We start from the raw sequence: 16,843 nt of genomic DNA, 5'->3' as shown, positions 1-16,843 counted from the left end.
CGATTAATGACTGTCGGTTTGCCGTGAATTCGCCAACGTCGGCCCAACGTTCAACATCGGGTGAGAGTCGGCAAACCTTACCTGGGTGGTGTTAGATTTTGTATCTTTAATTACAGTCATTTTTTTAACACCCATGTTACTCTATAAGCTTCGAAACGGTCCAGCCGAAAAATTAACCGAAAATTGCGCACTTAAAAATTCTGTCTCTACTTCCTTCGGGAGATGAAGCATTTCTATTGCGTAAAGTGTAGCCCACCGAGAGTAATTATATTTATCACATGCGAAAAAATATGATAACATTGCTATTAATGTATTGAGATGTAATTGCCAGTTTAATTCACGATCAGCGCGAATAAATTGTAAAAGTATTTGCAAACTTTGTAAACAATCATCCCAAATTTGAAATGTAGGTGATTCGTCACGCCTTTTTTCCCGATAGTTATTGAATGTTGTTATTATCTTTTCTATTTGTTCAAACAAATTATTCAAAGAATTCTTTGAACATATCTTATTATGAGACGCAAATATTTGTTTAAACTTATTACATTTTTCGGATAAGTTACATATTAAATCATTGTTACTTTCTGATATGTATTCGAAAAAATCTTCAAACATTAAAAGTGATAAAACTTCGTAGCATAAGGACCCTTTACAGTACGATGAAATTGTTTGCCATCAAGCATTCGATCTACTGTATTACTTGCATACGCCTGATTCGAGTAATATATCAAGTATACCACAATCATCCCAGTTTTTAATTTCTTGATATAAAATCGCATAAAGTGTGAAAATCACCAAGACGGAGAACCAATGTTGGAAATTTTTCTGAATTAGCAAATTTTACAGGTCTCTTTATTGGTTTATTAAACATTAAAAGTTTTAGCATAGCGGTGTTATCAGAAGGCAATGATTTTTCAGCTTATCTTGGTATTTGAGGTATTTGCAGTTCAATGTTCTGAGAGATAGGTACTGGTTGACTTTGAAATAAAACACGAGCCATGGTATGGTAAGAATGTTTTCCGTCTATCATTTCTGCGTTAATATCAACATTATCATCACCTTCTTGAATAAATTTTCCGCCTTTTTGCACATGTAATATCTCTGAAGGCACATATACTGTTTTAATGTTTTTTGCTAATTCCACATTTGCAACAGCAGTAAGAAACGTTCTCAGCTCATCATAAGATGAACAGAATCCGTATGAATTTAAAGTTTCTATAAGAATTTTAGTTTCAAATTTATGTTGCATTTGACACATCAATCCATAGTGAAATGGTGGAATTACTTGATAGTTACCTCTTCTTGAACAATATATTAAACATTCACACAAAGTTAAGATATGTCGCTGCGCAGTTTCATTAGAATTAGAAATTATTCAACAATTAAGAAAAGATTCTTCATCTATTATCCATGATATGAACTTCTGTAATTGTTATGGGACAAACTTTTTTGAAGCTTTAATAGAAACATCGTTTGGCTGTGGATAATTTTTTGTTGGAGGAATTTCCGCAATATACTTTCTTATAATCTGAGCAGTTCTGTGCAAAATAACATTTTTATCCTGTTCTAAAGGTTTAGGTATGTTACGAAGGCCGTCAGATTTTCCATTTTCAGGTTTAATTGTAAGTAACCTATGTATTATATATTCAATAGATAAAGTACTCGAACAAACGATATCAGTTAATCCAAGATATTAGTAAAATTTCAAATCATTTCCAGCAATATTTAGAAGCTTTAATTTTACCAAATTAGATCTGACATTGCTTGTAACTCCTCTATTATTAAGTTCTTGCCTATAGATTTTGCAAATATCAGACAACAAAAATCCTTGCCCCTTCAACTTTTCTTGATAAAAATTAAATGTGATTTTAGCTGTTTCATCATACAATGTGTCATTACTGTATTTATTGTTCGATGTTATGCTATTATCATTCGAAGTTATATGTATAATCTAAGATTTCGTCTGGTATTGTATCTGTATTTCCACTAACTTCATTTGTACGGTTTAAAGTATTAAGAGATCGTTTAGAAATATAATTTGATAGCAAGGATACAAGTGATAACGTGCTTCTACTGTAGATAAATCATCCTGTGTTTCTAATCGTTCTTGTATAGTTTTACCTTCTCTTATTTTAGCAGCTTCAATAACTTTACTTTTAACATTATTATTAGCTGAGACTATACTTAGATTAATGTTGTCTGAATATTTTCGTTTTTCACGTATAAAGTAAAAGTTTTTCCAATCGAAGTTATTTGATCGTAGTTTTCTTCTCTTTGAAGTGTAACTCGAAGAATCGTTAATGCTACGCTTTTTCATTTTAGAATTTTTGATTTACAAGTCGTTTTTACCTAATAAAAGTTATAGAAAATATTTTTTACTAGAAATTTATGTCGTATTTTAGAAAAATAGTAAAGTTTTATCATAAAATGTAGCCTTATTTTCGAAATTGAATTTTTAATAATAAGAAATTGTTTAATGCATTTTTTAAGGTTTACTTTAAAAAATGTATACGTCAAATAATTATTTAAATAATTTTTCAATCAAAATTTTAAGGATTATATATAAGTGCATTAGCTCGTTCTGATAACATAGTATTTAGATATTTTACAATCAAACCAACGATATACTCAGAGATACAAATAATATAATACTTATACAAATAATTAAAAAATCAATTTTAATAAAATCTTCAATAACATTATCTGGAGACATTGGTAGTGTCTCGGTGCTAAGCTACGCGCAGCGCCACTACCGTGGCTACTTTACGCGAGTCGGCGAGTTGCAGCAGATCGAGATTATCGAATCTCAATAAGGTCTGAACCGATCAAGTTCTAAGTGCCCAAGTAACACGATCTATAATATATTTGCTGCAACAGCAAAAATGTGACTGGCACAACCTTCTGCCAGCCTTAATTACAACTATTTGCCAGCCACAGCTATTTTGGCTGTATTAATTGCTGTACAATCGTTGTGACAGCTAAGAAAAAAGTAAAAATCCAGCCACAGCTATTTTGGCTGTATTAATTGCTGTACAATCGTTGTGACAGCTAAGAAAAAAGTAAAAATCCAGCCACAGCTATTTTGGCTGTATTAATTGCTGTACAATCGTTGTGACAGCTAAGAAAAAAGTAAAAATCCAGCCACAGCTATTTTGGCTGTATGGGTAGCTGTACAGTCGCTGGGACAGCTAATAAAAAAGTAAAAATACAGCCACAACTATTTTGGCTGTACAGTCGCTGTGACATGCGCATAAGTACAAGCTAAAATACAGCCAAAATAGCTGTTATCTAGCTGTAACTTGTATGTCACAGCAAAAGCAAACAGTAACATATACAACTGTCCGATTTAGGTTAAAAGCATGTATCAACGATGGTCATGCGGACTCATGCGTTCATTTAAGCGGCTCTAAAATTATTACTTAAGGATCTGTGTGTAGTTCTGTAATTAGCGTATTTATGAATTTGCGTCCGCGTTAGTATTATATGTGTAAGTTATAAATTGTAATAAGTTGTACTGATTAATTAATCCTTAAATTTGATCTAATTCTAGTGAGACAAAGGTTCCGGGATATTTCAAGTTCAATTCCAGCTAAAAAAATTTTTTTATTGTATTTTAAATATTTTTTTGTAATTTTAAAATTAAAAGTTAAACTTTCATTGAATATTAATTTACATATAAAGAAAATTCTACTTATTAGTTTATTTTATTCAGATTATCACTATAATATATATGGCTATGACAGCCTCTTTACAGCAAAATGGTTATGCAGTTGAATGGCTGCAACAACTTTGTAACAATGTCATAATGACGTTGTGGCAGTGACTGTTATAGACAAAAATAATGCTGCGGTGTAAGTTGCGACAACATTGTTGAAGACATTTTGAAGCTTTATGGTGGTTATGACAACCTTTCCGCAGCAAAATAATTGCGCAGCCAAATGGCTGCGACATCGTCTTCAAAGCCTAAAAATGTTGTCCCATTTTTGCTGCTACAACTTTGTCACAATGTCATAATGATGAATACGTTATAGCAGTGACTGTCATGGACAAAAATACTGCGATTTAAGCTGAGACAACGTTATCGCAGACGTTTTAAAGCTTCATGTGTTACTTGGGTGTGCTCAATCAATTGCAACCGCTCGGGATATATAATGAAAGTGCTTTTATTTTTTCTCTACGTGCTCTAAGAGCGGAGATATTGCGACGCAAAATACGAATCTGAAACTTTTATATATTAAGAAACGTCATTGTCGTCGATATCGTCGTCGTCGCCGCTACGGAGTGGTGAGGGTAATGTCCTTTTGGAATTTTTGGCGGAAGAGGCAAATGTGGCGCTAGCATACATGGTAACATCACACATGTGTCTGTTTTCTGTGGCTGAGGCCGATGAACTAGTGTACACTTTTGGAATTGAATGGTCTGTTATCTGTTCCTGCACTAGACTGCTCTAGAACTCTCTTTCTCGCTTTAAACAAATATCAAACGTATATCTATCTCACTTTAAGTTCCAAAAGTGTACACTAGTTCAGTCCCAGAAAACGGACATAAAGTGAGGTAGTTTAGATTAGCAAATCCGTCATCTGGATGTGGATTAGAGGAACACATAAGTGATTTTCTGCTCCTACATACACAAATTAGATTTGCTCGACACGTTATTGCACGAAATAAACGAATCTGGTAAAAAAAAATATATCGTTTTACCCCGTGGACCGAGAAATTAATCGTTAAAGTTGATGACTATTCAGGTTAGGAAATCCGTCATATCGATGGCATAGAAGGACGTGAGAACATGTAATTGAAACTAGAATAAGTATTTTCTGCTTGAATTACACAAATTCTCTGCTTTAAAAACACGTTTATTGTTGAATACAAATTATTGTCTATATAATTTTTATTTTTGCAGCAGAGTATTTGTCTTGGTAAATATTTGTTTGTAAAGCAGAAAATTTGTTTAACCCTCTATGCCACCGAGGCAACAGATTTCCTAATCTGGATATCTGTCAACTTTAATTAATAACAATTAATAACTCGGTTCGTGGAGCAAAGCGACACATTTTTTATGTAGTGCAAAAATGCGTATGTAACAAACACAAGTAATTATTATTATGCATGAGTCCTTTTTTACGAAATTCATTTTCAGGTATTATTAAAATTGGTGCGACTCGTCGACTTTACCTCAACTGACTAAACTACTAAAAACTTTATTTTCGAAAGCTGGACCAGTTTGGTATAGCAATCCAGAAAACGTCAAATAACTGTCAATCATAAGTGGTCAATTCTACAAAATAGTAAACACAATTAGTCAGTTCCACGGCCAATTAAGTAATTGGCGTTGGTGAAACCGGCCCAAATGATTCTTCACGAAAAGCACGCATGCTTATCGCTTTCTTGAAAGCTCTTTTTTTAAAAAGGTAAGTTTGTATAAATAACATATAATATACTCAGTAAGTCGGTTGCCTATATGCCTATATAATTTATCGATAATAGACTCATGTTTACCTATCAATCCTTCCCGGATCCATTTCTTAAAACGTAAAATTTAACCGATCGTACGAATTATGATGTCATCTATGCTCAGTTTCAGGAGTAAACTTGGTAAGATCGTAACAAAGCTTTGAAATATTTTTTCTGTCAAACGGAATAAATAATAATTAGCGACCGTCTACTAAGTTAATTATACGTTACCTAACATATTCCTAAATGAGTGCTCTACAAAAATTGAATTATCCACCGTTTACAACTTTTACTTTTTATTTAAAACAATTACCTGCACAACTCATTTATATTGCTGTTCACCATAATGTCACAAAAAATACAAATGCGATTGCAATTCTTTCTTAGGCAAACAAGAAGATGCTTCAATAATCAGTCTTATCTCACATATTCCTCTCTCTCTCTAAATGAGTGCTCTACAAAATTTATTAAAACGATTATATGGGCAACTCTTTTAAATTGCTGTTCAACATAATGTCACCAAAAATACAAATGCAATTATTTCTTAGACAAACGAGAACATGCTTTAATAATTAATCTTAAAGTATGATTCAAATTTATACAGTTGCTATAACAAACTGGTCCAGCTTTCAAAAATAAAGTTTTTAGTCAGTTGAGATAAAGTCGACGAGTAGCACCATTTTTCAATAATACCTGAAAATGAATTTCGTAAAAATGGCCTCATACATAATAATAATTAGATAATATTACTTGTGTTTATTACATAACTTCAGAATGGATGTGCAATAGCTCCTGACAGACTTGGGAAATTATTCTTTGCAGTTAAACAGAGATGTAAACCATACATATATGAATTTGACGTAATAGCTCCTGACAGACTTGGGAAATTATTCGTTGCAGTTAAACAGAGATGTAAACCATACATATATGAATTTGACAAAGTCCCAAATTTTGTTCCATCAATTCTTCTCTGATCCATTCCTTAAAACGTAAAATTTATAACTGCTCATACGAATTATGATGTCATCTATGCTCGATTTCAGGAATAAACTTGGTAAAATCGTAACACTACAAAAATTAAATTATCCACCGTTTACAGTTTTTACTTTTTATTTAAAACAATTACCTGTAAAACTCATTTAAATTGCTGTTCGCCATAATGTCACCAAAAATACAAATGCGATTGCAATTCTTTTTTAGGCAAACGAGAAGATGATTCAATAATCAGTCTTAAAGTATGACTCAAATACAGTTGCTATACCAAACTGGTCCAGCTTTCAGAAATAAAGTTTTTAGTAGTTTAGTCAGTTGAGGTAAAGTCGACGAGTCGCACAAATTCAATAATATATAATTCAATAAATACGCAATAATAATTTGTACTGAAATACAAACACAACGGATTGAGAAAGAAATGCTAGCGAAAACTTAATCAAAAACAAAACACGCATAAACTTGTGCATGCACAAGCTCGGCATGCTGAGCGACGCGATGTGGCAACGTCGAGACCGCTCACGCGCCGCGGACGCGCCTTCAGAGTCTCAATCTAATAAAGTTTACACTGTCAATAACAGTACGGATTAAAATAAAAAAAATTCCCGTTATAGTTTAAGGTGGGCCGAATATTTTCGTTTTTTATTCGTACTGATTGGATGATTAGTTTGTGAGAAAAAAAAATCGTAAATGTAGTCATTTTTCAAGATTCGACATTTTTTATCTCGAAAACTATAGATTTTATGAAAATAGTCTAAGAGACAGAAAATGTTCATTTTGATCCAATTAAGCTTACAGAATTTTTTCGGAATTTTTGTTTAGATTTTTTAGACAAAAATTGTTAATAACTTTTTGAATGACCACTTAACAAATAAAGTTTGTATAGATGCCTTTTCGCAGAAAAATATGAGAAATCGAATCCAATCATTTTCAACCACTAGAACATTGATCGGTCGGTTAATGCATTTTCTAAGCGACTTTTCGGGGGTAAACCACTCGCTTGATTGTCATAATACCGAAACAAAAGAGTGATTCAATTATACTTTCTACATATTGTTTACTTTTTTCTATAAGTTTACTTTTTTCTATAAATTTTTTTTCTTTTTTCTGTATTTGATATTATTACAAGCCATACTTTTACTTAAAATACCGAAAAGCATTGCACTAATAGAATAAACAGAAAAAATACAAAACTTTATACATAAAATGATAATTAATATTATTCAAATACGGATTAAAAAATTTATATTTCGTAGTTAGGTAATGAATATAATATAATATGTAATAATATAATATTACGCAATGTAGAAAATAATGTTATGTAATGTTATACTGATAAAAATTATATTATGCATTATTTTTGTTAATTATATTCCAGGCATCAAATTTACAATTATTATATTAATAAGATTACAAATACTAAATAAAATGTATAAAATATATTATATATAAAAATACTATTTTATACATAATATTTAGTGTAATGGTTCAGTTACTAGCAATTCTTTGAATATAATAAATTTAAATACCATTTTTGAGAAAGACTTTAAGTTTATTCTAATATATAAGTTTTGTAATGTGTAAATAAATCAGAAGGCTCTTAATAAATTTATTTAAGTACTTCAGATTGAGAGAATTACGGTCAACAATATTTCGAAAAGGTTTCAGCTATTTCTGTAACTTTTTGGTAATATTTTAAGAAGATTGCAAATTCTTTCTGTAATATTTTGACAGCCTTTCAACAAGGTTTCATGTGCAAGAATCGCGGATATTTTGCTATACTAGAGCTGTCTCAGAAATGTTGCAAACATATTTCGCAACTTTTACGAAATGTTTTACTTTTCAGTTGAAGTATTTCTGAGATATTTCTGAAAACTTTCTGTGCTGCATGGGCGAAAATGTTTTTTAATTGTTTACTGATTTGTCCTATGTAGAACGTATCGCGAACATTCCCATACAGCATAGAATTTGCAGCAATATTGCTGCAAAATCTTTGCAATGTAGCAGCAGTGTTGCTGCAATGTTTGTGCTGCAGGGGTTATACAATATTTTGTAAACGATATTCTCTTGAGAAATTACAAAAAAGGAATCTTTATGTATCTTAATAATTCTACATAACTAATTTAGACTGAAAGATAAGAGTTTAGAAATTGAATTTTTGTAATAATGTTTCTAACTCTTTCAGAAATTGAATTTATGTATGGTACTGTAAACCATAGAATTTTTTTAATGTCTGGAACATTATTTTCACGTATAGTGTGAAAAATGAACCGTAACAAGTAGTCATCGTCTAAAAATTATTTTTAGATTCTATGTGTATCTAGTTAAATTTTTAGATATTTTAGCAAAACCGATTTCACTGAGTATAAGTAAATTTTAATTAAGCATAAAATACTCAGCATCTATTATGGAATACTAAATAAATCGAAATGTTAATAACTGTGGATATCACGAAATTCTACAATATAAATTAACAACATATTTTTATCGTCCCATTTGTAAATGCGAAAACGAAAATGACAATTTTAATACAGCTTTACGAATAATATTTAAAAACAAATCCAATTCGAATTTGCTTGTTATAGAAGCAACAAGACATTCGACGCAATCATTATAGAACAATTATGGTACCAATGTTATTACGCCCTTGTAAAGTACTACAACTTCCCTGTGCTGATTGGATTTTTGAGCGTAGGCAACTTGCCCTACGTAATGGATTCCATAGGTGGGCATATTATGCATGTCGAACAACTTGCGTAATTTCGACGGCTTAGTAATTTTATTGTTTACGAAAGTTATCCAGCGCAGGTAACAACTGGGAGTGCGAACCTGGTCGGACAATCGTTCTGCAATGTTTCTACTAGGTTTGCACCCACCCAGGTTGACATCGTCAACGAACGTCGTTACTGTGCGCGGAAATTGACGTAAATTGTCGTTAAAGCAGAAAGTGCGAGCAATTGGAGACCGGGTCTTCGTGGAAAAGGATATATTACTAGGTAGTGCTTTAACTTGTACTGGTCTGACTCGAAGAATGCCGGAGAAAAAGTGGCGAAGGAGGACGCGCCGGGCTCGCCGCCATTCGATTCCTTTACCTCGACGTAATTGAAGATATCCGAAAGTACTCTTCCGGATGAACGTAATAGACCGTGAAATGGATCGCCGTGGTTGCTACTAAAATATTTCAATTAAAGCCAGGCGAGTTTTGCGAAGGCGAACCGCGTTTCGAAGTAGTAACATTTCACATTGATCTGACACAATCACTGTATTGAGTTTTCAAAGAAATAGATACCTGACGGTAATACATTGTACTTATTTCTCTTGACTTGCGAGAAAATTTACAATTTAATAACGCGTTTCTCTACTCATCCGAATAGAAGCAAAAAATAAGTAGTTCTAAATATTTAAAGAGCACATCGCACATTAGAGTATTCCTGCTTGTAGCATATCACTCCCTTGTTTCAAAAGTAATGCAACTAAAAAAATTAAGTTTCTCAGAAGAGGAGGAAAACTATTTTTTAATTGGACAGAAAATTATTGTTTAATTAAATGTAATATCGGCAAAAAAATTCTTAATATAATCAAACGTAATTTTTATATCATTTTCGTTTTACAACCCTTAATCTTGCTTGTCTACTCACTAAGATCATAGCATTCGAATCAATAAGTTAAAAAGCTCTAAAAATAAAAAAAGATCACAGCAAAAGGGTCTTAGATTAACAAATGAAGTGTACAAATATCACTGAAAATGTTATTAAATAAAATATTACTTAAAAAAAAAATAAATTACATCAGAGGTGCAAAAGGATTTGCGAGTTATCGCCATGCCGTGATCTATTGCTAATGCTAACCTTTCGTGAACCTTTGCCGTTCACTTCATCAGGACGAGGAGCGCACTGATATTTCCTTATCCTGACGAAGTAAAGGTTCATGAAACCTTGGTATTAGCAATTAATCACGATGACCCGCAAACCCTTTGGTGCCTCTGAAGAAAACACCTGTGAAAGGCTCAAAGGTATTAAAATAAACAACATATTGTCATTCTATAATATCACAATATTGGGCTAAACAATTCAAATAGATTAGCAAGATTAAATCTTTTTTATTTGTAACGATTTCTTTTATGAAGTTATATTATTTTACTTTTGATGATTGATAAGATAATATTTAACTCATTTATGGTATCTAATAACTTGAAAATTGCGTCTTTTTAGTTATGTTATTTTTTAAAATAAGAATGATAACTTATAAGTAACTTCGAAAAACTCGAGGGTACGTATTTCATTTTAAATTACACAATTGAATATATCGCTATATTTTATAAGCAGCTAGTTTTTGAAACATTTGTTTTATTTAAAAGATGTTATTACGTGACTTATGGTTGGCAGGAAATCCAGACGATCCTAACTTTAATCCAGACATGACGTATCCATTCACGAATAGAATGACAATCAATGAGCGGATAATGAATATCCTTTATACAACATATACAAGATTATATTATCGATACTGGCATCTACCAAATGCTCAACGCATGGCTAACAAACGGACTCCTGGTACATCTGTTTACGACATCGATAAAAATTTCAGTCTAGTGATTCTGGGCAACAATCACGTGTTTGGTTATCCAAAGCCGCTACTGCCACATGTGATCGAAGTTCACAGTTTGCATATTTTGGAAAACCCTGGTTCCTTGCCTAAAGTGAGTAATTATAATTATATTTAAAAAAAAAAAACAATTGGTGTAACATATTGCGTAAGATAGTTTTAACATTCAGTTAGCATCAGAGAATAGATTTTGTAATTATTTAGTACGCAGGTAATATAAATTTGAATTAAGAATGTTATTAATTGTATAATTGTAGGCATGAGATATATTGACAGTTATCTTTCATGACAGCTATCTTCGTTATTTTCATTAATATCTCAATTTCATTTTTTTTTAACTGTGTATTAATTGATAGGAAAGGATTTTTCAATTATTTAGTATTGAAAAAGTAATTAATTTGAAATAAGGAAAATATAAAATGCACAATTGTAGAGATAAGATATAAGGAGCAGACTTTCAAAATACGAAAAAATCAATAAGACATGAAAAAAGCATACAAACCCACGCTGGTTATTACTGCAAATGTTTTAAACAATTTTAATTACATCAAAATACAAACTATAGACGTTTTGACCATCATTAGGTAATCTTCAATATTATTTGAAAACAATATTTGTATGATATCCGTCATTAAATTTCCTAACATTGTCTTGACATTAACAATAATCTTACACTGCTCGCCGCATTGTTGAATAGATGAAATTCCGTAATTATCATAATTGAAATTATGCAATATAAAACAAATCGTTAAAAATTGCCGCCAAGAAGTGCTATAATCCAATCCTGTACTTATTATATGTTCCTCGTCGTTTCTTCAACGTACATATCTGTTTCAATATTCATCCACATTCCACTTTTCCTAACAATATTTCCATTGTATCCAGAATATCTTTATTTTGTACAATTCTCTCATTACTATTATGTAATAATCGTGGTCAACATTAGTATGAAAGTCGCTAATTCTATAATATCATATTAGAAACTTAATCTTTATCTGTCATATAAAAGGTCGTCAATTTAAAATCAAAATGAAAGTCATTAAGTTAAAACCATATTTTATGAGACAATCATTGCAGTAAAACAGAATTATAAGTCGTTAAGTCAAAAAATTAAATACGTACATTAAAGAGTCAACAATGTAATAAATTCCTTGTAAAATTCCTTCTAAAATGAAATTAGTAGTAATTTATTAATATTTTCGCAGAAGTCAATAGAATTGAAATGTAAATCATAAATAAATATAGATTAAAAAAACCAAAAGATTAAAAATCTGGAGACACTGGTAGTGTCTCGGCGCTAAACTACGCGCAGCGCCACTACCGTGGCTACTTTACGCGAGCTAGAGTCCCTATAATGAAAGTCAAGACATAAGGAGCGACGCTCTCGTGATTGGTCGCCGCCATTTCTAGGCACTTTCGATGTATTAGTGAATCTGTGAATTGGTGTGAGCAACTGTTTCATGGTGTAGTAGTACAAACAGATGCAAACGCGTCTATTTGCGTTATTTGTGCTGTTTCCGGCCAGCGCCCAGCAATGGCGTCCTTCCGGTCTTATGTCTTATGTCTCATAGGGACTGCAACACGAGCCGGCGAGTTGCGGCAGATCGAGATTATCGGATCTCAATAAGGGCTGAACCGATCAAGTTTTAGGTGTGCTCAATCGATTGCAACTGCTCGGGATATATAATGAAAGTGGTTTTATTTTTTCAATACGTTCTCTACGAGATATTGCGATGCAAAATACGAATATGAAACTTTTATATATTAAGAAACGTCATTGTCGTCGATGTCGTCGTCGTCGCCGCTACGGAGTGGTGAAGGTAATGTCCTTTTGGAATTTTTGGCGGAAGAAGCAAATGTGGCGCTGGCATGCATGGTCACATCACACATGTGTCTGCTTTCTGTGGATGAGGCCGATGAACTAGTGTACACTTTTGGAATTGAATGGTCTGTTTTCTGTTCCTGCACTAGACTGTTCTAGAACTCACTTTCTCGCTTTAAACAAATATCAAACGTATATCTATCTCACTTTAAGTTCCAAAAGTGTACACTAGTTCAGTCACAGAAAACGGACATAAAGTGAGATAGTTCAGATTAGCAAATCCGTCATCTGGATCTGGATTAGAGGAACGCGTAAGTGATTTTCTGCTTCTACATACACAAATCAGACTTGCTCGACACATTTTTGCACGAAATGAATCTGGTAAAAAAAAATATATCATTTTACCCCGTGGACCGAGATATTAATCGTTAAAGTTGATAACTATTCAGGTTAGGAAATCCGTCATATCGATGGCATAGAAGGACGTGAGAACATGTAATTAAAACTAGAATAAGTATTTTCTTGAATTACACAAATTCTCTGCTTTAAAAACACGTTCTTTGTTTTAAGAATACAAATTATTGTCTATATAATTTTTATGTTTGCAGCAGAGTATTTGTCTTGGTTAAATATTTGTTTGTAAAGCAAAAAATTTGTTTAACCCTCTATCCCACCGATGCAACAGATTTCCTAATCTGGATATCTGTCAACTTTAATTAATAACAATTAATAACTCGGTTCGCGGAGCAAAGCGACACATTTTTCATGTAGTGCAAAAATGCCTATGTAACAAACACAAGTAATTATTATTATGTATGAGCCCTTTTTTACGAAATTCATTTTCAGGTATTATTAAAATTGGTGCGACTCGTCGACTTTACCTCAACTGACTAAACTACTAAAAACTTTATTTTCGAAAGCTGGACCAGTTTAGTATAGCAATTCAAAAATGCCAAAAAAATATTTTTCAAATGGAATTTACGGAAGAATGTTTGGAACAAAATTTGGGACTTTGTCAAATTCACGTATGGTTTACATCTCTTTAACTGCAACGAACAATTTCCCAAGTCTGTCAGGAGCTATTGCATATCCATTCTGAATATTATATGTAATATACACAAGTAATATTGTTATATAATTATTATTATGTATGATGCCTTTTTTACGAAATTCGTTTTCAGGTATTATTGAATTGGTGCGACTCGACAACTTTACCTCAACTGACTAAACTACTAAAAACTGTTTTTTTTTTAAAGTTGGAGCAGTTTGGTATAGCAACTGTATTGGAATCATACTTTAAGACTGATTATTGAGTCATCTTCTCGTTTGCCTAAGAAAGAATTGCAATCGCATTTGTATTTTTTGTGACATTATGGTGAACAGCAATATAAATGAGTTGTGCAGGTAATTGTTTTAAATAAAAAGTAAAAGTTGTAAACGGTGGATAATTCAATTTTTGTAGAGCACTCATTTAGGAATATGTTAGGTAACGTATAATTAACTTAGTAGACGGTCGCTAATTATTATTTATTCCATTTGACAGAAAAAATATTTCAAAGCTTTGTTACGATCTTACCAAGTTTACTCCTGAAACCGAGCATAGATGACATCATAATTCGTATGATAAGCTAAATTTTACGTTTTAAGAAATGGATCCGGGAAGAACTGATGGAACTAAATTTGGGACTTTGTCGAATTCATGTATGTATGCTTTACATCTCTGTTTAACTGCAACGAATAATTTCCCAGAGTCTGTCTGGAGTTATTGCACATCCATTTTGAAGTTGTGTAATAAACACAAGTAATATTATTATCTAATTATTATTATGTAGAGGCCTTTTTTACGAAATTTATTTTCAGATATTATTGAAAATTGGTGCGACTTTAAAGTCGACTAGTCGACTTTATCTCAACTGACTAAAAACTTTATTTTTAAAAACTGGACCAGTTTGATATAGTAACTGTATTAATTTGAATCATACTTTAAAACTGATTATTAAAGCATCTTCTCGTTTGTCTAAGAAAGAATTGCAATCGCATTTGTATTTTTGGTGTCATTATGTTGAACAGGAATTTAATTGAGTTGTACAGGTAATTGTTTTAAATAAAAAGTAAAAACCATAAACGGTGTATAATTTATTTTTGTAGAGCACTCATTTAGGAATATGTGAGATAGCGTGTAATTAACTTAGTAGACGGTCGCTAATTATTATTTGTTTCGTTTGACAGAGAAAATTTCAAAGCTTTTGTTACGATCTGACCAAGTTTACTCCTGAAACCGAGCAAAGATGACATCGTAATTCGTACGATCAGTTAAATTTTACTGATCTATCCGAATTACATGGAATTTAACTTGGCGTCAGTTTTGTTGATATCAAATCTTTTATACGAATGATACATGTCATTATAAGAATATCCTTAAAAAAAAATTAAAGCTACTATTAATTGAGTTGGATACTTAGTATTATATGCAATGAGCCGGTTTCATCAAATCGATTAAGCCGAATCGGTGATTAATTGTCAATCATAAGTGGTCAATTCTACTAAATAGCAAACACAATTAGTCTGTTCCACAGCCAATTAAGTAATTGGCGTTGGTGAAACCGACCCAAATTATTCTTCACGAAAAGCATGCATGCTTAGCGCTCTTTTTACCTTTTTTTAAAAAGGTAAGTTTGTATAAATAACATATAATATACTCAGTAAGTCGGTTGCCTATATGCCTATATAATTTACCGATAATAGACTCATGTTTACCTATCTATCCTTCCCGGATCCATTCCTTAAAACGTAATTTTTAACTGATCGTATGAAATACGATGTCATCTATGCTCAGTTTCAGGAATAAACTTGGTAAGATCGTAACAAAGCTTTGAAATATTTTTTCTCTGTCAAACGAAACAAATAACAATTAGCGACCGTCTACTAAGTTATTTATACACTATCTCACATATAAATCTGTACAACGAACCCGTACACTTCGACCACAATTTTCTTTCTTTCAAAAAAAATTTTTTTAACAGTAAAATGTATGAAACAAATTTTATTTACTCGGGCGGATAAAGGGAATACTACTGTAGCCTTGGATATGGTTGGATATGAAGAAAAAAATGAAGGATATGTTGTCGAACTGGGACTTATGAAATAATTAATAAAGATCCTATCAAAAAATTGACGGCGGGAGTGCGTATGATGCTAACGAGATGGCTAAAGAAAGGTTACATTGATCAGCATATGTACGACAGATTGTATGTTTCGGATGGAAATTTACCTCAGTCTTACGGTTTGCCGAAGATACATAAACAGGATATTCCGTTGAGAATGATTGTTTCTTGCATTAATATTCTCCTTTATCCATTAGATAATTTTTTACACAATATTATCAAAAGTAGTGATCCGAAGCACTTTAGTAATGTTGAAAATAGCTTCCAACTTGTCGAATTGCTTAATGGTATACCGGTAGGTCCAAGTTATAAACTTGTATCGTTTGATGTTGTTTCAATTTTTACAGATATACCTGTAGAGTTGGCAATTCGAAGTATAAAAACTAGATGGGATCATATTGAAGGGAAGACCGATATACCAATGGAAGAATTCTTATTGGCGGTTTCATTAATTCTAAATTCTACCTTTTTCACATTTAGAGACATCGACTGCAAGGCCAAATCGCTATGGACGGAAGACAATGCTCTGTGTTTTTGGTGAGGTCAGAAAGGTGTCATCTATTATGAGCTGCTAAAATCTGGCGAAACCGTTAATACTGAACGCTATCGAAAACAAATAATCAATTTGAATCAAGCTTTATGTGAAAAACGACCGGAATATCAAAAAAGGCAACACAAAGTGATTTTGCTTCATGATAATGCACCATCGCACACAGTAAAACTGGTCAAGGAAACGATTGAGGCGTTTGGTTGGGAAATACTTTCGCATGCGGCTTACTCACCAGATTTGGCTCCGTCCGATTACTAC

General features: G+C 32.2%; 1 protein-coding gene across 1 annotated transcript in view; it reads left to right on the top strand.

Moving 5' to 3' along the window:
- The window catches only part of LOC108766200 (2-hydroxyacylsphingosine 1-beta-galactosyltransferase), a 91,460-nt gene that overhangs the window by 11,331 nt on the left and 63,286 nt on the right, over positions 1 to 16,843 (top strand). Inside the window, exons 2-4 of the mRNA XM_018515358.1 lie at positions 8,379 to 8,466; positions 9,030 to 9,169; positions 10,830 to 11,143. Coding sequence (XP_018370860.1) covers positions 8,379 to 8,466; positions 9,030 to 9,169; positions 10,830 to 11,143 — 542 coding nt within the window. The remainder of the gene's footprint in view (positions 1 to 8,378; positions 8,467 to 9,029; positions 9,170 to 10,829; positions 11,144 to 16,843) is intronic.

The sequence above is a fragment of the Trachymyrmex cornetzi genome, unplaced genomic scaffold (genome assembly GCF_001594075.2).
Source record: "Trachymyrmex cornetzi isolate Tcor2-1 unplaced genomic scaffold, Tcor1.1 scaffold572, whole genome shotgun sequence".
NCBI lineage: Eukaryota > Metazoa > Arthropoda > Insecta > Hymenoptera > Formicidae > Trachymyrmex > Trachymyrmex cornetzi.
Note: the sequence above shows the minus strand (reverse complement) of the source record. Positions and strands in the feature narration are given on the sequence as shown.